The 24,542-nt window shown below is 32.2% G+C and overlaps 1 protein-coding gene and 1 non-coding gene across 2 annotated transcripts; one reads left to right on the forward strand and one right to left on the reverse strand.

The window, feature by feature from the left end:
• The first annotated feature begins 5,077 nt into the window (after positions 1–5,077).
• On the forward strand, positions 5,078–6,883 carry LOC135951029 (uncharacterized). The gene has a single exon (XM_065500585.1). It carries the CDS (start codon positions 5,173–5,175, stop codon positions 6,577–6,579), a length of 1,407 nt encoding a protein of 468 aa, XP_065356657.1. The 5' UTR covers positions 5,078–5,172; the 3' UTR covers positions 6,580–6,883.
• A 15,079-nt stretch (positions 6,884–21,962) lies between these two features.
• Positions 21,963–22,066, reverse strand: LOC135952770 (U6 spliceosomal RNA). Its single transcript, XR_010576132.1, has one exon. It is a non-coding gene; the product is annotated as a U6 spliceosomal RNA (small nuclear RNA).
• Between the last annotated feature and the right edge of the window lie 2,476 nt (positions 22,067–24,542).

Consider the following 24,542-nt stretch of genomic DNA (forward strand, 5'->3'; position numbering starts at 1 on the left):
TGTATCGAAAAGTCTGAAATGTAAATAATATAATTAAATTTCAAAAATGCAGTAAATTTAGCCCATATTTTCTCATTGTATAGCTGAAAATCATAAAAAAATTAAATATTTTCCAAGAAAAATTTCAAACATTTTTGAATAACATAAAAATATACTAGAAAATTTAAATAATTTTGTTCAAGCCTCCTAAATTTTATTTGAAAACTAATAGGCCAATTGGCTTTGTTCATGGAGTTTTATTTTATTTTGCAATTTAATTATTAAATATCCCGTTAATAATATTCGAGCGTTGTACCTAAGTCAGGTAGTATTTAAAATATGTATGTGAAAAACATTACATTTTTAATTCCATGAAAATTATTGGCATTTTATGGCTTATATTCCACGTATTCCTTTTTAAGTAATAATATAACAGGTAATATTACTAAATATTTTAAAATTTTCCAAAACAGCATTGAAAAACCGATTGGTGTACTTCGTATTTTTATTTTGACCTACTATATAATATTGTTACGAAATTGTACTTCAATTCAAATATAAAGATTTTAACGGCTGATTTAAAAGTAGCACAATGTTTTCAAATAACAGTGCTGTAAAACTGTAACATATCTGTGGGCATTATTAAATAAAAGCTTTCAGTTGATTTGATCGTAAGTTGGCAACGCTGTATTCGATTTCGAATATTCAGTTAAAGAACATTGTAGAAAGTACACCACAGATGGCGTATGTATTAGAAACCTCTAGACAGTTAAAGAGAAATCTAGAGTGCAGATGGCAGTGTTATAAATAGTAGCAGAGGTTGCAGTCGTTAGTGAGTTTATCAGAGACGCTTTTCGAATAAACATCAACTGAGTGCCTTAAAGTGTGTTGTGTTTTTCAAGTAAATTCATGTACATTATAAATTGTGTCTGTATTTCTGCGAATTTGCAAACGTGTATAAAAAACATTGAGTGACTATTTAATTCTGTTGTTGTACATTTGAATAAATAAAGAGTTGTTACCATTTTCAAACTACTAAACGGCTTTTATTTGCAATCAAAAATATCCGGTTTATTTAAAGGAAATAAACCAGCGTTTTGAAAATGTTAAAACGTAACAATATAAATTTCAGTTGTATTTATATAGTCAATTTTTTCTTATTGCACACAATATATACTACAAATGAATTGAAATCATCTCATACAACAAATGCCTCATACATGATTTAAATAACTTGAAATTATTTTCCATGTCATCCATGCATCTGTTAATTTTTTTAATGTTGTGTGTGTTATGATGTTAAAATGATGCTGCATTTGTTTTTTGTTTTGATATACATTGCCTTTGCGTGTTGCTGTTAAGTAGGTAAAAGAACATAACATGACATGACAAAAGCATCATGTGGCAATTGTCTTCATGTTAAACAATGCAGCTTGTGCAGGTCTTTAATGTTTACCTCTATAAAATTATGGTGATAGTACAAAAAAGGTAACAAAAAGAAGTACATTTGCGTACTTCTTTAGGGGTTATGCAGTTAAAAGTATAAAAACTAAAAAAAGTACGCGTACTGCTGAAAACAGTACGTCTGGCAAGCCTACAGACCGGCATCATCATTTAATGACCATGAATTGTCATGCATTAAACACATTCAAGACAACAGGCTACACGACTACACGAACACAAATTCTGCTGGTTACAGTTGTAGTCGTGTGGCAGCTACTGAATTATTTTAAAGACGACAGCTACAAAGTAAACAGCTGATTAATAATTCAGTGGTGCCACTTTAATAAAAAATAACCGTACAAAATTCCAAAGTAATTAAGACTGAAACAATTATTTTGAGTAAAAATATATATATGGTTATAATTAATTATGTACCTGTTATTAATTTATTTCAATATGGTTATCAGAAACTTCTCTTAATTAAGTAAAAAAAATATATTTTTTTAAGCACTAATTTGATTTACATTTTTTTTATTATATTAGCAACACTATTTCTGTTTTGTAGTTGACAAAAATAGAAATTAGCCTAATTCGGCTACATCGGCATGAGTAGTCGTGTGGCCGTGTAGTTGTGCTGTCGTTAAAATAATCGTCTCCATATAAACGTGTGCATTTTATTTTTGACAGATTGAAGTTGGTAGCCTGCTGTCTTGAATGTGTTTAATGCATCATGTTCATCAAATTCGCAAGCTTTTGTACTTTCGGCATCGGGCCGGAACTTACTTCGTTATCGCCACTTCGTTATATACAGAAGTGTCAAATTTGACGTTTAAAAAACGCCAAATCAGGGCAGTTCTCATAAAAAGAGATAGCAATATATTTTGTACTACAATATCAGTGTGTTAAAGCAAAACGCTAAATACAACACGAATTTGGTAGACAAAGAAATGTGAACAAAACAAACAAAAAAATTTGTAAGACAATTTTTTCGTAGTCTGTGGCACAAAATTTTTTAAAATGGAAAATTATAAAAATGTGTGTATTGTTTACGTGTAAATTTAAATGCAACAAAATTCTTGGTTATTTTTTACATTTGCAAAATAAAACTCCACATGTACAATGGCAATTAAAAGTGAAATATTACAAAAATAAATGATTGCATCAAACTAAATCGGAAAGAAATTGAATTATTGTGGCAGAAAATTAAGACTAAAACAAAATGAAAAGGGCAGTTACTAAAAATGAAACAAATATAGAACTATATTATTTTCTGTCTCGTGACGCCTCTGTATACTTTGTGTTATCGCTGTCAGTCCCCAGTTGCTTGAGCAGTTCTTTCTTTTTCTTTAAAAGCTCCTCATTTCTACGCAGAATCTGTTCTTCCTCTTCCAAAATTTTCATTTGTTCTAAAAGATGTTTGGAAACGCTTTTAGAAGATGTTGCTTGGGCTGGGGTTAGTTTGAATATACTCGCCGGCTTGAGAAACAGCCGACAAATTGGAGTGGTTACCTTGCGAAGCCTTCGCCACTGAGTCTGTCAGACTGATGCAGGAACTACATACCCACTCAACACTAGCAATGGATTCCGTGACTCCAACGCATGAAAAATGGTACCAGCCATCGCATTTGTCGCAACACACCATTTCGTCATTGTCCTCTTCTGCGCACAAGATACAGCTTTTAATGCAGTTGTCAGTTGTTGACATCTTGGTATTTATATCATTATATGAAGATTTTTAAAAGATGTTGAAATTAAATGAAACGCTGAAGTTTATTTCAATTCACTTTATTATAAAAAAAGGAATTTTAAAAATCCTAAAAATAGATTTTTTTAAATTTACATTTTATTTACTTCAGTATAGATCCACAATAATAATTTTATGTTTTTTAACAATTTAAGATTTTAAGCAACGTGGTTTTTCAATAAAGCTGGAATCTCAAATCTACTTCTTCTATAGTCATTTTTATATTCGAATTCTGCAAGTTTGAAAGTTTATAAACAAAACAAATCAGAAGTTAACAAGTACTAGAGTTGCCGGGTTTTTCAACATGAGTGATCGAGCTCCTTTTCTTGATTAAACGCTTATTGGCCAACTTATTAGCGAATTTAGATATTTTGAGTTTTTATATAAAAAACGATTTTTGGTCAGAAATATGAGTGATCACAGATCGAGCTCTTTTTCTTGATTAAACGCTTATTGACTAAGTTATTACCGATCTAAGCTATTGTGATTTTTTATAAAGTAATCGAATTTTGGTTTGAAATATGAGTGATCACAGATCGAGCTCTTTTTCCTGATTAAACGCTTATTGGCCAAGTTATTATCGATTTAAGCTATTGTGATTTTTTATATAAGTAATCGAATTTTGGTCTGAAATATGATTGATCACAGACCAATGTATTTTGCCAACTTATTAGCGAATTTAGATTTTTTTAGTTTTCATATAAAAAAACGATTTTTGGTCAGAAATATGAGTGATCACAGATCGAGCTCCTTTTCTTGATTAAACGCTTATTGGCTAAGTTATTACCGATTTATGCTATTGTGATTTTTTATATAAGTAATAGAATTTTGGTCTGAAATATGAGTGATCACAAATCGAGCTCCTTTTCTTGATTAAACGGTTATTGGCCAAGTCATTATCGATTTAAGCTATTGTGATTTTTTATATAAGTAATCGAATTTTGGTCTGAAATATGATTGATCACAGACCAATGTATTTTGCAGATGTATTTAATAAGTGGGCATATTAGTGGACGTGGACAATTTTTATTTATGTAAAAACTTTTGCGGATTATGTATACGAACATTTAAAAAAAATTAGTTAAATCGGTCCAGGTGTCCTGCGATTTTGGATATATCAAAAAAAAATTGGTGTGGTCAATTATTCTTTCAGTAAAAACTTAAATTGGATTACTATGATCATTTAAGCAAAAAATTAGCCAAATCGGTGTAGCCGTTTTCCGATTTTAGCTAAATCGAAAAAGTGGGCGTAAAAATAGGCGTGGTCAATTTTTCATTCCGTAAAAACCTAAGTTGCGCTATGACCAACATTTTAAAAAAAGATTTGTCTAAATCGGTCCGGGCGTTCTCTACTGATGCAATTACCAATGAACGATATTTGATTTTTATTTATATAGATAGATAGATTGTTTAACCCTCTGTTAATTGTTTTTTTTCTTAAAGATGTCAACTTAACGATTTTTTTGCAATAAATTTGTAGATTTTCCAACCATAAAATCGTTATTTGTAGAAAGTAGTATACCATTTATAATTTCGTACTTTTCTTTTAGTGTACTTTCAGTTTTAAATATCTGGCAACAAGTTTTTTGTTACAAAAAATAGGATTTTATATTTTTTATTTATTTGCGATAAAATAATCAATTTTTACTTTTTGTGACCTAAATGTCGGTTGTTTGATTTATATTTCGATCAAGCAACCATATATTTTTGAAAATTCAATAAAGTCGTAAAACATAAACGAACATATAAAATCGCCAAAATTTCGACTTTTTTAGAAAGTTCATCTGTTATCTATTTGTTTTTGACAACATTGTTTTTTTTTTGTTATGATTAAAGCTGGGTTATCATTTTCTGTGAATAGCGAAGTGATAAGAATACTCGTATTGAAACATCATAATAGAGAAAAAATTATACTTGAAAACACGAAGTAAAACATACATATATTAAAATTATATTGCATTGCATTCATATGAAATTGGTTCGAATTTGCTTATATTTTGCGAATCATGGGTTGCATTAATAGTACCAACAAACAGTTATACGCTTTTAAAAGGGATGGTGTCTTTAACGTCAGTGTTGTTCGCGTTCAGTCGGACCAATCGGTGGTATTGGCAAGGCATGGATTTCTAGAGATAACTCCACATGAACTCGTATTTATAGCACCAGAACAAGAACCAGTTGCTTGGGCTCTACAACATTTGCGAAGGTATGGACTCACCGGTAATATATTTAGTTTTGAGGCTGGCCGTCGATGTCCTACTGGTCCCGGAATATACACCTTGCGATGTTGCAATGCTGATCAGTTTTATACAAAATTTCAAAGGTATATTAATTCAATGTCTGTCGTTGCGGATCGTAACAGTTCTGTACATCCTTCCCACATATTTGGGCGCTTAGAAAGTCACCAGCCACACACAAATCACTATTTGGAGCCCACATCAATGCAAGTTATTGCTCCCATGGATGAGCGCGCAGTATTGTCTGAGTCATTTAGCAATGATTCAAACGACTTCAACCTTAACTCCCCTGATTCAATGCAGAGTACATCGTTAACTGCTGAAATCATACACTTCCCTTCATCTGTACCATCATACTCGAATGTGAGTCCAAATGTTCACATTAGCAGTAGTAATATATACATGGAACAACCGATTAAAATTGATATTGAGCATAACAATAATATATCTACAGAAGAAACTAACGATGCCTCTATTACAAACAGTTGTAAAGCAGCAGTAAAGCCAATTTTAAAGAGTTCATCGCTGGATGTGCCTCCCGATGAGTGTGCACCAATTTTTACCGCGAATTCCGGAGAAACTCAAAGGCTTTACGAAAATATCGACTCCAATGTGGCTAAATCTGCAAGAATATCTCAAAATATTTGTAGTAATTCATCAGAACGTTCTTATGCTAACGTCGACCTTCTTCCGCGACTTGATTTATCGCAAATTGGGCAAAGCAAATCCTTCCAACTGGATTTAATGCTGGAAGAGCAGCAGCACACGTCGACGAACGGTCCAATTGTTAATTATATTATTTTAGATTTGGATCAGCCGCGCAGTCCATCTCAGAGCTCACCCAAAAACGGATTTGGTAGTGGTCAATCATTTTCTGGCACTGGACTTAATGTTTCCAGTTTTAAAAAAGATGACTTATCATCAGTTGCTGCTTCGCTTTCATTCGGTTCATCTACAATGCCTAAAGGATCAACTATAAGTGACAATAGTTCAATGTTGCCAAACAAGAGAATGGAATCGTCAGGAAGTTACACAAGAATAGATTTTCTAAAGACATTTGCCTTAATGAAATCCTCTACAAATTATACCGATTTTGACCTTGATAATGATCAGGAGGAGTCACGAATAACCCGCCACAGTAAATTTGTACGTAAAGCGTATTCAATCAGTGAGTAGATTGGTAACTAACATTTGCATCGTTCAAGGGTTCAATTTGTATGATGAAACTAGAGCTGATATAATTAGCAAATAGTTCATCGCTTTATTGATTTATTGGAATAACCATTTATCTTCGAAATACCATGAAATAAGACTATCGAAAAACAAACGTTGTTTATGTACATACATAAATAAATATGTATGTATGCACATTAAATTTGTACACATAGATCGAAAATAACTCGTCCATATACCAAAAAACTCAAATTGTGATTTATATTTTTGTGATAAAAATAAATCACTGAATATAACAGTTATAAAATGATTTTTATTTAAATGGTTTGCTATGACCTTTATTCGTTTTTGTTGTTTTTTAATGGTTTGGTGTGAGATAAACAATTCATTTGTTCTTGTTCTTAATAACTGTTACTTTCTCTTTTATTTACATACAATAACATATTGTTAGTAATTTTTAACAAATTATGGAAATAATATGATAAGTATGAAGTCTGAGTAACAGAAATCTTTTGATAAATTGTATATATTTAAGCGTTGATTTGCATCAAATGTATTTTTGCGATTTATTTTTCATGTTCGCAAATAAAAGTCACAAGCTGACTTTTACAAAAAAAATAAATTATAAATCACCCATCCAGATTATTTGTGTTTGTTTCTTTTCTGTTTCTCTCAACCCCAAACCAAAAATGTTCTCGAATAAATCACTCTCTCAGTGATATATCACAAAAACTTATTTTTAAATGGTTGCGAATGAGAATTTACCATTGAAATGAAAGTGAACCCGTTATTTTCGGCCTCTGTTTGTAAATAAATATTCTCATACATAGCCTGATAAGTGCGAATACTGGTACATATGTGTGAGTGTGTAATTGTCAATATGTTACTGTTTTCCATGATACAACAATAACTAGGTAGAATCAGTAGGGAGAGTTTAAAATTGTATGCCTTGTTATATCAAATATGAGAAAATGAGAAAAAATATATGAATAAAAATAAAGAAAATTTAAAAATTGTTTAAATTTTAAAAACCTTATATCTTTTTGATCAAATGAACATTTACACACAGCACATTTCACACGCATATTTCTTGTTTAATAGTTCTTCCCAAAAAATATTTGATAAACTTTTTTAATTTTTGATGTTTTATTTTTTATTTTATATACATATACATATGTAAGTCTGAAAATTCAAGGCATGAACAATTGAGAACTTACTTTTCTACTGATTCTACCTTGTGATAGTTATATTATGACTGTTTTCTATGATATGATTTCTAATATATTTTACCACCAAAATGTACATAAATAAAAAGAATAATGTCACAAAAAATAAATATATAAATAAGATTGTCATATACTTCTGTAATTATTTATTTTGTAGTAAAATATTCTTATTCGAAAGTTAAGAGAAAGGTCACAGTATATTGGTGTCCTTGTATTCGGACATTTCTTTTCCAATAACTTGGCGAATAACTAGTGCAGGTTGTAGGTCCAGCTGAGTGTATTACAAAACCGGTTTTAAAACTTGCAATACACCCTCAAATTTCCGAGATATAGGCAAAAGTATATTGTTTTGACCCATAAATTTAAACATTCCGATTTTTAAGACATTAAAAAAATACGAACGAGGTATTTCCAATTATATATACTTTCAATATTATATTTTTATCTTTATATATATAATTCTTCTGTACGTGTGTTAGTAACTAAACTCCTCCTTAACGCCTGGGCCGATTTTGATGATATTTTTTGTGTGTTTTTGAGTGGGTCCCTGGATGTTTTAGATTCACAATCTATATATATATAAAAGTGAATGTGTGTTTATATGTATATTTGTTGGTTTGACGTCTATAGACGGCTAAACGGCTAACCAGATTTGCTTGAAATTTTGAGTGTATGTTTTTCTATATCTGGAAGGAACAATAGGATACTTTTTGTGTTGAATTTTCAAGTGGGCGTGGTACCTCCCATACAAAGTTAATATTAAATATCAAATATTTTGGAAACTATAATAGCTATAGTCATCAAAGTTTGCATGAGCAATACCACCCTTTGTATAAATATTTGAAGCAAAAATGGGAGTAGTAGTCACAGAGGGCGCGGCACCTCCCATACATACAAACCAAATACTAAAATTCATATCTATTTGTACAATTGTGATATGTAAAGCATTGAATCTTTGTATGAAATAATTATTTAGGCCAAAAATGGGCAAATTAACAATAGTGGGCGTGGCACCTCCCATAGATATGATGACAAATTATATATAGGGAATGCTATAGCACCTATCAATATTAATATTTAGTACAGAAATGCGCGCACTACAAATAATATAAATGTAAATGTTAAAATTTGTATACATTTGAAACCCTTATATATATGGGGCATTTCACGTCAAGTGAACCAACTTTTGAAATCGATGTCTTCCGATCGCGATGAAATTTGCACCAATGTTAGTTCTATTGGATAGTAATTCGGACACCATTTTTCAACAAGATCGGTCAAGAACTCTCTGAGTTATAGGAGGTCAAAATTTGACATTTTGGCCAAACAGGTGTTTTTTTTTATCCATATAACTTATTACCTATTGTTCTTAGCAAAATGTGTCCCAAATAGTTTAGATAGCTATTTATGCAATCTTTCGAAAAAAAAAAATTAAAAAAATTTTATAAAATATTTTTGATTTTTTTTTTTAAATCAAAAATATTTTTGACTTTTTTTTTTTCAAAATGGGCCCTTTTTATTTTTTTTTTATTTTTTTTAAGAAAGCTTAGGTCTTTTCCTAAGCGACCTATATGGTCGCTTAGTGGGATGCGAGTGGGATATCTATCAAAAAAAATATTTTGTAACTCAAGATTTAAAATTTTTGAATTTTTTTGCAAAATCAAAAACTTTGTTGACTTTTTTTAAAAAAATGGACCCATTTTTTAATTTTGTTTTGCTCAGAAGAAAGCTTATGTGTTTTCCTTTAACACCCTTTTTGTCGCTTAGTGGGATGCGAGTGGGATATCTATAAAAAAAATGTTTTGTAACTCAAGACATACAATTTTTTACTTTTTTTTTGAAAAATCAAAAACCTTTTTGACTTTTTTTTTCCAAAATGGACTCTTTTTTTATTAATTTTTTTTCTCAAAAGAAAGCTTATGTGTTTTCCTTTAACACCCTTTTTGTCGCTTAGTGGGATGCGAGTGGGATATCTATAAAAAAAATGTTTTGTAACACAAAAGACACTTCTTAATGCAATTGCCATCACAAATCTCATTAGAACAATTCAAACATCTTTCTTGGAGCGACAACCTTTAGATGTCTGACCAAGGCGACCACAATTGTGGCATTGTCTGAGTGGGGGATAGTAAATATTAACTTTTATATGTGAAAAATCTAAAATAATGTGCTCCGGAATGTTGACTGAGCGAAAACCAATCTTCACAGAGTACGTTGGCGTTTCCTTACCACTGTCCTTATCCTTCTTAACAAACCTCTTAGCAGACACAATATCAACGTCAGAAGTTGCAGACTCACAAATATAATCTTCCGACAACTCCAAAGGAATGCCATGAATCACCCCATAAGAATAAACAAAGGTATCTGGAATAAAAGCCTTCAAACCAATCTGACTCAAATCCTTACCAACAAATTCATTAGCATTAGCAGCAGAATCAAACTTAATGCGGTACAAAGTTCTACCTACAGGAGTGATAAGACGAATGCCATTAACTCTTACCTTTCTAATCTTCTGATATAGAAAAAGAGAATTACGAATCTTCTCATTACCAGGGTCAGCATTAGAGGAATCAACCAAAACTAAGAAATCACCCTCATGATCCCCTGGGTAAAAATTTTGTCTAGAATTTATAGTGTCACCCTGAAATACCCCAGATTGTCCATTGGGTACAACCTCAACTTCATTACATACCTCCGGAACTACATCCATTCCAGCGCATCTTGAAGCCGCCATTTTAGATCTCAAATTACTCAAAAACTGAGGTACAGTGTCATCTAAATCCGTCAGGGAAGAACTGAGATCAGATGGAATTGACGAATTTAATGAGGTTACCTTGTTGTCCTTGGCCAAAGGTGCCGAGACATCAGGATTAGAATTTGTCCTCTTCACATTACCACGCGACTTTCTAAAATCAGTAATCAAATTCGATTGAAAGAAATTTTCGAAATCCGGCTGTGATGATGTGTGAGCAACAGGGGACGCAGCGTCGTCCCCCATCCTCGAGATTTTTTTAACACGCAACTAACATATTAATAATCACGTAAAAATTAGAGAAGAAAAAAACACCAATTCAAATCGAAATTACAGATCTTTATTATTTTGTAGGAAAATTCCACAGTAAAAAGTAACTGTAAACACTAACACGCTTTTTTTTATTTTTTTTTAATTCTCTTAAAAGTCAACCGTACGCCACAAGCGAATAGAGAGAAGTGGATTAACGTGTCTCAGGCCACTTGAACAAGAAATTTAGGAAACAAATTTTTTTACGGCTGTTTCGAATCTCCATTTTTAATTTTTTAAAAATTTTGTTAAACAAATTTCAGAATTTTTCGAACATCACATTGGGATTTATTGAGATCAAAATAGGGAATAAAAAGATGAAAAACTTATATCAATACCTCTTACAGTTTTTCCGTACCTGCGATTTAAATTTTGCGATTTTCAAGAAAAACTATTTTTTTGTCCATATTTTGGCGAATTTTTTTACTGTTATACATTTGAAGTAAAATCTATTCATAATATTATAGCCCTGGTAATTTTAAATTAGTCTGAAAGTTTTACTAAAATCGGATAACGCTGACCTTTAAATCGTGAAGGTAAAATTTTTCAATATTTGGAATTTCTAATGAAAATATAGCAAAATGTTATATATTTTGAGCCGATTTTAATGAAACTTGAGGAAAATATAACATAAAGTCCAGAATTTAAAATAACACCACAAAAATGGACATTTACCCTTAGCCGCACTTGTGGTTCAAATGACCCTCAACTTTTAAAATATCGAAAAACACAGCCATTTTGACCCCAAGTGCTCTTAAAGGTTAAAATCCATGCTAGACCCCAATGTATAGTTTCCTCAAGTTTCATTAAAATCGGCCCAAAATATATAACATTTCGCTAACTTTTCATTAGAAATTCCAAATATTGAAAAATTTGACCTTCACGATTTAAAGGTTACCGTTTTCCGATTTTAGTAAAACCTACAGACTATATTTAAAATTACCAGGGCTATAATATTACGAATATATTTTACTTAAAATGTATAACAGTAAAAAAAACTGGGCTCATTCGCCAAAATAGGGACAAAAAAATAGTTTTTCATGAAAATCGCAAAATTTAAGTCGCAGGTACGGAAAAACTGTAAGAGGTATTGATATAAATTTTTCATCTTTTTATTCCCTATTTTGATTTCAATAAATCCCAATGTGATGTTCGAAAAATTCTGAAATTTGTTTAACAAAATTTTTAAAAAATTAAAAATGGAGATTCGAAACAGCCGTAAAAAAAATATTTTTTTTGGCCATACCTGCGAATAGGTTAACGGTATTCTACGAAGATAAAAACTCATACACAAGTAAATACGGATATATTTTAAATAAAAATTAGCTTTTATTTTAATTTTTCTTGAAATATGTTAATTTTTTTCCTAAATTTCTTGTTCAAGTGGCCTGAGACACGTTAATGGTCTGGCGAATTTGTAATAACTTTACCATTTTTTAACCAAATTTTGTCATTTATATCTCATTACAACGATAATTACGTACACATTTCGATTCTTTTGCATTCAATTGCAAAAGTATTTATTTAGTAGCAAAATTTTTACAAAAACTGACAAATTTGCATTTTTCCCGAATTTTGGCGATAATACAGTTTTTGGGTCATTTTGACCCAAAGAATTTCCAAAAAAAATTGTTAATGTAATATTCATTAATATAAATAAATCTACATATTTCTAGAAAACAATGCAGAAAGTTAAAGAGATTTACCTATTTATTCCATATAAATAGTAAAATTTTGCATATATCAGAACTTTGACCTCGATGCGCGTCCAGAAATCGTTGTCCGATTTGGCTAAAATTTTCAGCACTTAACTTTTAGGCCTAGTGTCACAATATTCCACCCAGCACTCTTCAAAATTTTAACAAAATTTTTTTTTTCCATACAACTGATTGTCACTCTAATGTAGGGTTTTTATCCCGGGAATTCCCTGGGAATTTTGCTAATTTTTCACTACCCGATTTTGGTGAAAAAAATAGAGTTCTAACTTGTTTTCTATGTAATTTTTAATTCCCGGGATTCCCGACTAAAAATCTCGGGAATTAAAAATTACATAGAAAACAAGTTAGAACTCTATTTTTTTCACCAAAAAACATTGAAAAGTTTTTTGCTTATATCTCGGCAATAATAGACCGCTTATTATTATTTATTTGGGGTTTTTCGTATTAAATTTTAAAAAGTGAATTCATTATTTATTTCTTATTGAATCATTCCAATCTTCAATTTCTTCTCAAATCTACAGTACAAAAAGGCTTAAGACAATTTTTTCAATTTATTTTGTAAATGATTTGATTTAACAAAAATTTAATCACTAAAAGTTTGAATAAATTCTGTTATTAATTAACTTTAAAATTAATTCAATTTAAACAAGGGCTTTGGAATGAATATAAAAAATTAAATATTAGGAATGGATTTACAGTACAGGTCAAAATAATAGCACCACAGAACCTTAAAGCAATCAACATGGAAAATATTTTTATTTTCATAGTGATTTTAAATAAATATACTATAAGATCGTTAATTAATCTCTATTTCTTCTATGAGTAAAGTTTTCTTTAAGAAAAATTAACTTTTCAATAAATTATATGGTATTTTTGAAAAATACCCAGATTTTTTGCAGTCAAAATAATATCGTAAGAAATTGTCGAAAAAATATAGAATATTTATGTTTTCGATTTAAAAAATCGCAATAATATTATAATTTGAATTAATAAATATCGAAGACAAAAAAATTTATTTTACTTTTCAAATTTTTTTAATTACAGTTTAAAAAATTATGATTTCTGAACATACAATTAGCTTAATTCAGAAAAAAACTATTTATAGATATTTAGAAATGGTTTTAAAAAACATTGCGTTGAAATAAAAATATAAATTTCAGGTTGCGAAACCGCTTATCGCTTTTAATCATAACATTCTTGGCCCACCGTTTCAAAAATCAGGCATTTATGTTCTGCACGGTGGTCAAAAGTGGCGACTGTGTTGCAGTTATTCGCTTACCATTACAAGAACAAAATTTAAATTATTTAAATCCTAGAAAAGTTTTATCAATAACAATATAACATCCTCTATTAAAGGTAAAATTTCCAAAGTCACATTATCATTTTTCAACATTCAAGTACCAAAAAACTTTTTGGTCGAATAATTAAACAAATTATATTGTTTGATATCAGACTTCTATAGAATGCCCTCCGAATCCAATTTCAACTAAAATTTAAGATAATATATTCATCTTTTCTTACAAACACACAGATTTTAAAATTATAATTTGATCGTGGTTTTTCTACTATAACATTCGAAGAATATATTGAATATGTGGAATAAATAATTCAATATTATATGATCAAATGCTTGATAAAATCATACTCAGATATAAATCAAAGAAATTATGACCCTAGGAATGATCTATGGAATGATAAATTGATATAAATTTGGGTTTCAAGCTAAAAGGTCAATATCGTGGCACAGGATGCGATATCCCCAAACATAATTTCATTAAAACTAGATGGCCAAGAGCCATCAAAACGGTAAAAGGAAACCAAAAATATTTAAGAATTTATTTTGGGGAATGAAAAAATATATTTGGCATACTCGTTTTTCTGCCGTTTACAGTGGATAGACGTGTTTTACATCGCTCTCACAAATAAATAAATAAAATAATTGTGAAGATAAATACAAAAAAAAAATATATACAAAGATAAGTAACAGCGAATGGACGCTTATTAAATACTTATAAATATATTTAAATATTGATTTAAACAGCCAAAATAAAATTAAAAAAAAACTGTTTGTTAATGCAAATATTAACAATCAGAAAAAAAAAACAAAGCAAAAGTAATAAAAAAAAAAAAACAACAACATAAATAAAACCCTAAATAAAGAGTGTAGTGTTTGTGTATGAGTTTCTCTTACTCTCCAACAAGTGAAAGGAGGCTCAGCAGCAATGGAAATAATGCATACATTGTTGTGAGCTCTCCATACAACAATAATAATACATATGATCCAAAAGATCACAAAAATTATTTAAGTGTAAGAACAACAACAAACGAGAGATCTCCACTCTCTAGTGCGCCAAAACAAAACAATTGTGTAGAAGACAACATAAAAGAAATTATAGAAAAACAAACAACAACTCAAATGGTTGCTGAAAAAAGTAATGCTACTGTGATCAATGTCACAAATAGTAGTAATGAAAATATTAACTCTATAAAATCGGGTGATGATAGGCAAAATCAATCGAGTTTTACATTAAAAAATACTGGTGCCATACCAAAAAATAGTATAGTGAAAAATACGGGAAAAATCCTAACAGGAATGGACCGTTACATCACTATAACTAAACGCAAGTCCAGTCCTAGGACATCAAAATTGGAACCAAATCCAAAACAGGCGAAGAAAAATCCGGTAAGTCAAAATCGTTTTGCAATTCTTGACAATCATGAAAGTAAAGAAAAACCCGCAAAGCCTGTAAAAGACTATAAGCCACCTCCTCTTTATTTGCGCGAACCTACTACAAATGTTTTGGTGAACAAATTGTCCCAACTTGTAGGTAAGGAGAATTTCCACGTGGTCTCTCTACGTAAAGGAAATATTCAAGAGACAAAGGTACAAACTTATTCGGAAAAAAATTTCAGAATGATTGTTGATAATTTCGATTCCGAGAAAAGAAACTATTATACATATCAACTGAAAAGTGCAAAAGGTTTGACAGTAGTCATCAAAGGTATAGATAGTTCTGAGCCAACTGATGATATTAAAAAGGCGCTAGAGTCTGAAGGCTTTGAAGTGAAGTCCATTCACAATATAATAAATAAAAATAAAATTCCTCAACCAATTTTTAGAGTTGAAATCACTTTCAACTCTTCTCAATTAAAGAAAAAGGGTGACACTCATCCAATATACGGTTTAAGATATCTTCTAAATCGTAAAATAATTGTAGAAGAACCAATTAAGCGCAAAGGTCCACCTCAGTGCCTTAATTGCCAAGAGTTCGGTCACACCCGAACATTCTGCAAATTACCTTCTGTATGTGTAAGATGTGGAGATATTCATAAAAGTCAAGAATGCCCCCACTCAAAAACAGATAATATAAGAAAATGTAGTAACTGTGGTCAAAATCACACCGCAAACTACCGTGGATGCCCAGTATTCCTACGCATACAGGAATCAACGAAGGCAAGAAGTCCTTTATATGCTCAATATACGGCTTCTAACTTTCCAAGCCTTCCTGATGCTTCTAGTGCTCAATATAGAAGTATCATAAAAAACAATAATCAAAACAAATCGTATGCCCATACGACAAATGAGGGTTCAGTTACCCAAATGAAAACAAACACAGGTGCTTCTAGTGCTCAATATAGGGGCATCATAAATGATAATTATCAAAACAAATCGTATGCCAATACGACAAATGAGGGTTCAGTTACCCAAATGAAAAGAAGCAATGGAAATAATTCCCCATTATTTTCATATGCACATGCATTAAAAGAGGGTGTACCAGTACCCGACAATAACTCTCAAAGCTCTATTGAGAATCTAATTCAAACCATGAACAGTTTCATGACGAACATGCAAAATATGTTTCAACAATTGATGCAGAATCAAAGCATGCTCATGCAGATCCTGCTAAATAAAAAATGAATTCTCTAAGAATTTGTTTTTGGAATGCTAACGGCCTTAGCCAACATAAGAATGATGTACAACAATTTCTCCACCTTCAGGAAATTGATGTACTACTCGTTTCTGAAACACACTTTACCATAAAGAACTGTTTCAGAATTAACGGATACTATACTTATGACACAAAACATCCAAGTGGTAGAGCTTGTGGTGGAACAGCTATATTAGTGAGAAAGGATATTAGGCATTTCCCAATGCCAGAATATAAAACGGATCACATCCAGGCCACATCTATAAATATACCTGATGGTAGAGTTACAATATCTTCAATATATTGTCCTCCTAGGTATAATATTAATCGAGAGCAGTTTCTCGAATATTTTAGGACTCTAGGTCCAAGATTTATAGCAGCTGGTGATTACAATGCAAAACATACATTTTGGGGCTCTCGCCTTATTACTCCTAGAGGGAGGCAACTGTTAGAAGCAATATCGTCTAACAGACTAGATGCCATATCTAGTGGCCAACCTACTTATTGGCCTACAGACCTCAATAAGATTCCCGATCTAATTGACTTCGCTGTAATCAAGAATATAAAAAGAGAATTTATTTCAGTGATCCCTTCGCTGGACCTCTCGTCAGACCACTCGCCTACAGTTTTAACGTTATTAGCAGTTCCAAGTAAATTGGAAAACTCTTACTCTTGTTTCCCTAACAAGAAAACGAACTGGTTAAAGTATAAAATGTATGTTAGCTCACACTTGCCACAAAACATCTCATTGAAAAATGAGTATGAGATACAATCCGCTGTCGATATATTTACAGACATTTTAACAAACGCCGTTAAAGTGTCCACGCCCCCAGTCACCCTGGGGAATTACAGACATTCAAAATGTCCTAAAAACATTGATTCTCTTATCAAAGAAAAGAGAACCCTCATACGGCAATGGCAACAATCGCGATCTCCGAACGTAAAGGCTAAACTTAATCAGTGCCAAAGAAGACTTCACGTCGCCTTAAAGATTAATAAAGAATCTAACCTGAGAAATTATCTTAGAAACTTAGACCCTACTAAGAACACAGAATATAGTCTCTGGAAAGCTGTGAAAAATATGCAATGCCCTATTGTATATGAGTCGCCCATACGCCTTCAGAACGGAGAATGGGCAAAAAATACTTCAGAAAAAATCGAAGCATTTGCCAATCACTTGGAGAATGTATTTACCCCAAATGATACAAATTAATATATTAGAGATAATGTCATAAATAATGTGGTGCCAGCCCCACTAAAATTCCGGTTCTCTGCCGTGAGGACGACGGTCAAAGGTCTTAAGGCTGGAAAATCACCTGGTATAGATAAAATTACTACCACGATGATAAGTAATCTGCCCAACTCAGCACTGAGAATTATTTTGTTCATATTTAACTCAATACTACGTATTGGATATTTCCCATCCTCATGGAAAATATCTGATATAGTTATGATACCGAAACCGGGAAAAGATGTCACTCAAGTGACATCATACCGTCCCATTAGCCTATTGTCAATATTCTCAAAACTTTTTGAAAAGTTGTTACTTGAGAGACTTATAGTGCACCTTGACGAAAATTGCATTATTCCTGACCATCAATTTGGTTTCAGAAGGAAACATAGTACTATCGAACAGGTACATCGGATAACTACACTTATTCGGAAAACCTTCGAGAGCAAGCAGTATTGTTCCGCATTATTTATTGACATATCTCAAGCCTTCGATAAAGTCTGGCACGATGGACTAATACACAAAATTACTACCTGCGAACGTACATAAACTGCTTAAAAATTACATACAAGAAAGATCTTTCCAAATCAGATCAAAGGATGTGATCTCAACACGTCGAAAAATATCCGCTGGTGTACCACAGGGAAGTATTCTAGGGCCGTTCCTATATATTTTATATACTGCAGATATGCCCACGAGCGCACTGACTCACACATCTACATTTGCGGATGATACTGCTTTTTTAAGTACACATGAAAATCCCGTAATAGCTTCTGAACAACTCCAGTCTCACATCGGCGATTTGGAAAAATGGCTGGACAAATGGAAAATTAAGGTCAATGCAACAAAATGTATTCACGTTACATTTACTTTAAGACGAGAAAGTTGCCCTTCCATACAGATAAATAATATCAAAATCCCAGAACAGAGCCATGTGCGATATCTCGGTATCCATCTTGATCGCCGTTTAACATGGTCCCACCATATTGAAGCCAAGGTTACGCAAATAAAATTAAAGTCAGTCCAACTGTACTGGTTAATTGGCCCACGGTCTGCTCTAGACTTGGAATACAAAGTGCTTTTGTACAAAACAATTATAAAACCGATATGGCTATACGGCATTCAGCTATGGGGAACAGCCTCCTCATCTAACGTTGAAAAATTGCAAAGAAAGCAGTCAGCACTGTTAAGGACAATAACAGGTGCCCCATGGTACATTCGCAATAGTAATATCCATAGGGATCTCAATGTCCCCATAATACGCGAGGAGATCAAACTCTCCAGTCTAAAATACATTTCAAAACTAATGGATCATCCAAACCCCCTCGCCAGGGAGTTGCTGTCATTTGAGGGTCATAGACGACTGAGGCGATTGGAAACACTGGATCTGGCCAGATAATCATCGAGCACTCATGTTGGATATTGCAGCGGCAATAACAACTTTAGTTTTAGTTTAGGTTAAGATTTGAATACTTATTTGTAAATTTCTAAAAAGAAAGATTCAATAAAGAAAAAGATACTGAAAAAAAAAAAAAAAAAAAAACATTTTGCTAAGAACAATAGGTAATAAGTTATATGGATAAAAAAAAACACCTGTTTGGCCAAAATGTAAAATGTAAAATCCTATAACTCAGAGAGTTCTTGACCGATCTTGTTGAAAAATGGTGTCCGAATTACAATCCAATAGAACTAACATTGGTGCAAATTTCATCGCGAACGGAAGACATCGATTTCAAAAGTTGGTTCACTTGACGTGAAATGCCCCATATATAAAAGTCAATGTGTGTTTGTATGATTGTTTGCGTATTTGTAATGACACTCGACATACAGTATAAGGAAATTAATGAACAATCTAATCGGGGCGACTTTTATAACTGGGAAGTATAAAGGGACAGATGTATTGCTGCACGTATTCCGATTGTAACTTCGGAAATGCCATTGATTTTAATCGATTGAAGTTTCCTATTTGCTTAGCATTTGCAATGTCAATTGATAAAGCTCAAGGTCAGTCTTTGCAATCCATCCTTTTCATGTTCGCGAGTAGAAAACCCTACATTAAATTCAAATATTTTTGGTTCTAAACTTTTGTATTTTATTACAATTCACATAAAGGTTAGAAAATATGAAATAAATAACGTACTTTTTATTACATTACAAACTAATTTTATATAGACTACTATATTGTAAATCATTACTTTACAGGTAGCGAAGCACATGTAAAGTAATGATGCACATGTAAAGTAAAGGTGCCATGCCCATAGTTCCTATATAGGAACTATGGGCATGGCACCTCCCATACAAAGTACACATTTAGTATTGCATATGTGGAGTACTATTATAGTGGGAGTCTTCAAACTTTGTGAGCTATGGCAGAACAACGCTTGTAACCGAACTCCTCCTTAACGGCTGGGCCGATTTCGATGAAATTTTTTGTGTGTGTTTGAGTGGGTCCCTGGATGGTTTAGATTCACAATTGACCTATATAGGAACAATGGGCATGGCACCTCCCATTCAAAGTAAAAATTTATTATTGCATATCTGGACTACTATTATAGTGGGAGTCTTCAAACTTTGTGTGAGCTATGGCAACGTTTGCCGGGACAGCTAGTATTAACCCATTTCGCTCCGAAATTAAATTTTTATTAATTTTTTTAAAAAAATAATTTGTTTAGGGTAGTTATGACCCTTATTGCAAATATCTGGTCAAAAAAATTCCGATTTTTCGTTTTTCCAGAAAAGCCAATTCAAAATTTCGAACAGTTAAGTTTAAACATATGTGATGTCCCGCATTTGCATGTAAATCATGGTTTTTATCTATATATATAAAAATGGATGTTTGTATGTGGGTATGTATGTGTGTATGTATGTTCCGAATGAACTCAAAAACGGCTCCACCGATTTTTCAGGGAATCTTCAGAATAGCCTGTCGGGTAACACTGTAAAGTCAGATTTTTGATTTTCGGTCTGCGGGCGGAGGGGCGTGGCATTATCAAATTTTTACATTGTACCGCTAATACCATCTATATATATACAAAACTTCTGGACCGATTTTTTTTTTTTTTGTATAATAAATATTTTATTTATTTTTCTTCAATTTATATAACCAAGCCTTAGGGGCCATTAATGGCTAATAAAAGCTACTAAATAAAATAATTAAATATATTAACTTTTAACAAAAATAGTATAAATAAAAATAGTTAAAAACAAGTAATTACAAAATTATTAATATTTTTTTTCTTTTATGCAAACATTTAAATAAATATAAATGTATATATAATTTAATAAAAAAAATAAAAAATATTGTTATCAGACCCTTTTTTTAAATCATTATATAATAATAAAACAAAAAAATTATAATGCATGAAAGTGCATATCTTTTAAATTTTGAGGAATAGTTAAAGAGAAGGAGAAAAAATTATAAATCATGTGTAATTACATAATTCATTAGTTTTCTTCGAAAGGCATAAGGCGAAGATGAGAAACATCTTAGATCCCTAGGTAGTGTATTCCATATTCTTGATAATCTTATCTGGAATGATCTTTCAAATATTGCGGAATGAAAAAGTGGATATAAAAATTGAGGGTTCCTATCAGAGTTTATCAAATGAAAGTTGTCTACTATATAATCAGGGAAACCGTTTACAAAAATCTTGTAAAAAATATTAATAACCTTATAGCTACATAATTATGAAATGAACATCGAAGGAATCTGTCCACAAAGGGAGTTACATGGTGACGTATTCCCAAATGAAAAACAAATCTCACTATTCTATTGAAAATTATTTTAAATGTAGCAAATTCACGACCCGTAGTACCAGAAAATACTTCTATACAATACAAAATATGTGGCATCAATAAAGCATTAGCGACACGCATTCTAATAGAAAATGGAAGATATATATCAAGTGAATATAACCTTCTCAATAAAAATGATATTCTGGAAGAAATGCTGTTAATATGAGCTTTAAAATTTAAGTGATCATCAATCAAGACACCGAGACATTTCATCCTATTTACAAATTCAATACATGTGCCATCAAGTGTAATATCCATATCATCAGTTCGGAAACCAAATCCCATTAATTTAGTCTTTCTTCAATTAAGTTTAAATCCATTTTCAGAAGACCAAGTTAAAACTCTACTAATAATGTAATTAACTCCTTCCTTTAAGACATCAGGAAACTGTGAGCCTGCATAGTAAAGAAACTGATCGTCATCTGCATAGACAAACGCTTCACGATTTTGCGTGTCATCCTTGCGCAGGGGCCATGCTAATCTTCTCTGTATCGTTCCAATTTTAGTATATGTTCTGCCGAAGCAAGAACATGTTGATGAAATTTTCAGGGAATCTTCAGAATAACCCAGCGGGTAACACTGTAAAGTCAGATTTTTGATATTCGGTCTGTGGGCGGAGAGGTGTGTACAAATCTAATTTTTACATTATACCGTTAATGCCATTACATATAAAAACAGATGTGTGTATGTATGTTCCATATGGACTCAACGGCTGGACCGATTTTTATAAAATTTTCACGGAATCTTCAGAAAAGCATAGCGGGTAACACTGTAACACATATACCTAAAAACATTGATTCTCTTATCAAAGAAAAGAGAACCCTCATACGGCAATGGCAACAATCGCGATCTCCGAACGTAAAGGCTAAACTTAATCAGTGCCAAAGAAGTCTTCACGTCGCCTTAAAGATTAATAAAGAATCTAACCTGAGAAATTATCTTAGAAACTTAGACCCTACTAAGAACACAGAATATAGTCTCTGGAAAGCTGTGAAAAATATGCAATGCCCTATTGTATATGAGTCGCCCATACGCCTTCAGAACGGAGAATGGGCAAAAAATACTTCAGAAAAAATCGAAGCATTTGCCAATCACTTGGAGAATGTATTTACCCCAAATGATACAAATTCATATATTAGAGATAATGTCATAAATAATGTGGTGCCAGCCCCACTAAAATTCCGGTTCTCTGCCGTGAGGACGACGGTCAAAGGTCTTAAGGCTGGAAAATCACCTGGTATAGATAAAATTACTACCACGATGATAAGTAATCTGCCCAACTCAGCACTGAGAATTATTTTGTTCATATTTAACTCAATACTACGTATTGGATATTTCCCATCCTCATGGAAAATATCTGATATAGTTATGATACCGAAACCGGGAAAAGATGTCACTCAAGTGACATCATACCGTCCCATTAGCCTATTGTCAATATTCTCAAAACTTTTTGAAAAGTTGTTACTTGAGAGACTTATAGTGCACCTTGACGAAAATTGCATTATTCCTGACCATCAATTTGGTTTCAGAAGGAAACATAGTACTATCGAACAGGTACATCGGATAACTACACTTATTCGGAAAACCTTCGAGAGCAAGCAGTATTGTTCCGCATTATTTATTGACATATCTCAAGCCTTCGATAAAGTCTGGCACGATGGACTAATACACAAAATTACTACCTGCGAACGTACATAAACTGCTTAAAAATTACATACAAGAAAGATCTTTCCAAATCAGATCAAAGGATGTGATCTCAACACGTCGAAAAATATCCGCTGGTGTACCACAGGGAAGTATTCTAGGGCCGTTCCTATATATTTTATATACTGCAGATATGCCCACGAGCGCACTGACTCACACATCTACATTTGCGGATGATACTGCTTTTTTAAGTACACATGAAAATCCCGTAATAGCTTCTGAACAACTCCAGTCTCACATCGGCGATTTGGAAAAATGGCTGGACAAATGGAAAATTAAGGTCAATGCAACAAAATGTATTCACGTTACATTTACTTTAAGACGAGAAAGTTGCCCTTCCATACAGATAAATAATATCAAAATCCCAGAACAGAGCCATGTGCGATATCTCGGTATCCATCTTGATCGCCGTTTAACATGGTCCCACCATATTGAAGCCAAGGTTACGCAAATAAAATTAAAGTCAGTCCAACTGTACTGGTTAATTGGCCCACGGTCTGCTCTAGACTTGGAATACAAAGTGCTTTTGTACAAAACAATTATAAAACCGATATGGCTATACGGCATTCAGCTATGGGGAACAGCCTCCTCATCTAACGTTGAAAAATTGCAAAGAAAGCAGTCAGCACTGTTAAGGACAATAACAGGTGCCCCATGGTACATTCGCAATAGTAATATCCATAGGGATCTCAATGTCCCCATAATACGCGAGGAGATCAAACTCTCCAGTCTAAAATACATTTCAAAACTAATGGATCATCCAAACCCCCTCGCCAGGGAGTTGCTGTCATTTGAGGGTCATAGACGACTGAGGCGATTGGAAACACTGGATCTGGCCAGATAATCATCGAGCACTCATGTTGGATATTGCAGCGGCAATAACAACTTTAGTTTTAGTTTAGGTTAAGATTTGAATACTTATTTGTAAATTTCTAAAAAGAAAGATTCAATAAAGAAAAAGATACTGAAAAAAAAAAAAAAAAAAAAAACATTTTGCTAAGAACAATAGGTAATAAGTTATATGGATAAAAAAAAACACCTGTTTGGCCAAAATGTAAAATTTTGACCTCCTATAACTCAGAGAGTTCTTGACCGATCTTGTTGAAAAATGGTGTCCGAATTACAATCCAATAGAACTAACATTGGTGCAAATTTCATCGCGAACGGAAGACATCGATTTCAAAAGTTGGTTCACTTGACGTGAAATGCCCCATATATAAAAGTCAATGTGTGTTTGTATGATTGTTTGCGTATTTGTAATGACACTCGACATACAGTATAAGGAAATTAATGAACAATCTA

This window comes from Calliphora vicina, chromosome 2 (genome assembly GCF_958450345.1).
Source record: "Calliphora vicina chromosome 2, idCalVici1.1, whole genome shotgun sequence".
NCBI classification, from domain to species: domain Eukaryota; kingdom Metazoa; phylum Arthropoda; class Insecta; order Diptera; family Calliphoridae; genus Calliphora; species Calliphora vicina.

Bases quoted from the DNA above. Each gene is read 5' to 3' on its own strand.
- LOC135951029 (XM_065500585.1), top strand. From the start codon at position 5,173: ATGGGTTGCATTAATAGTACCAACAAACAGTTATACGCTTTTAAAAGG.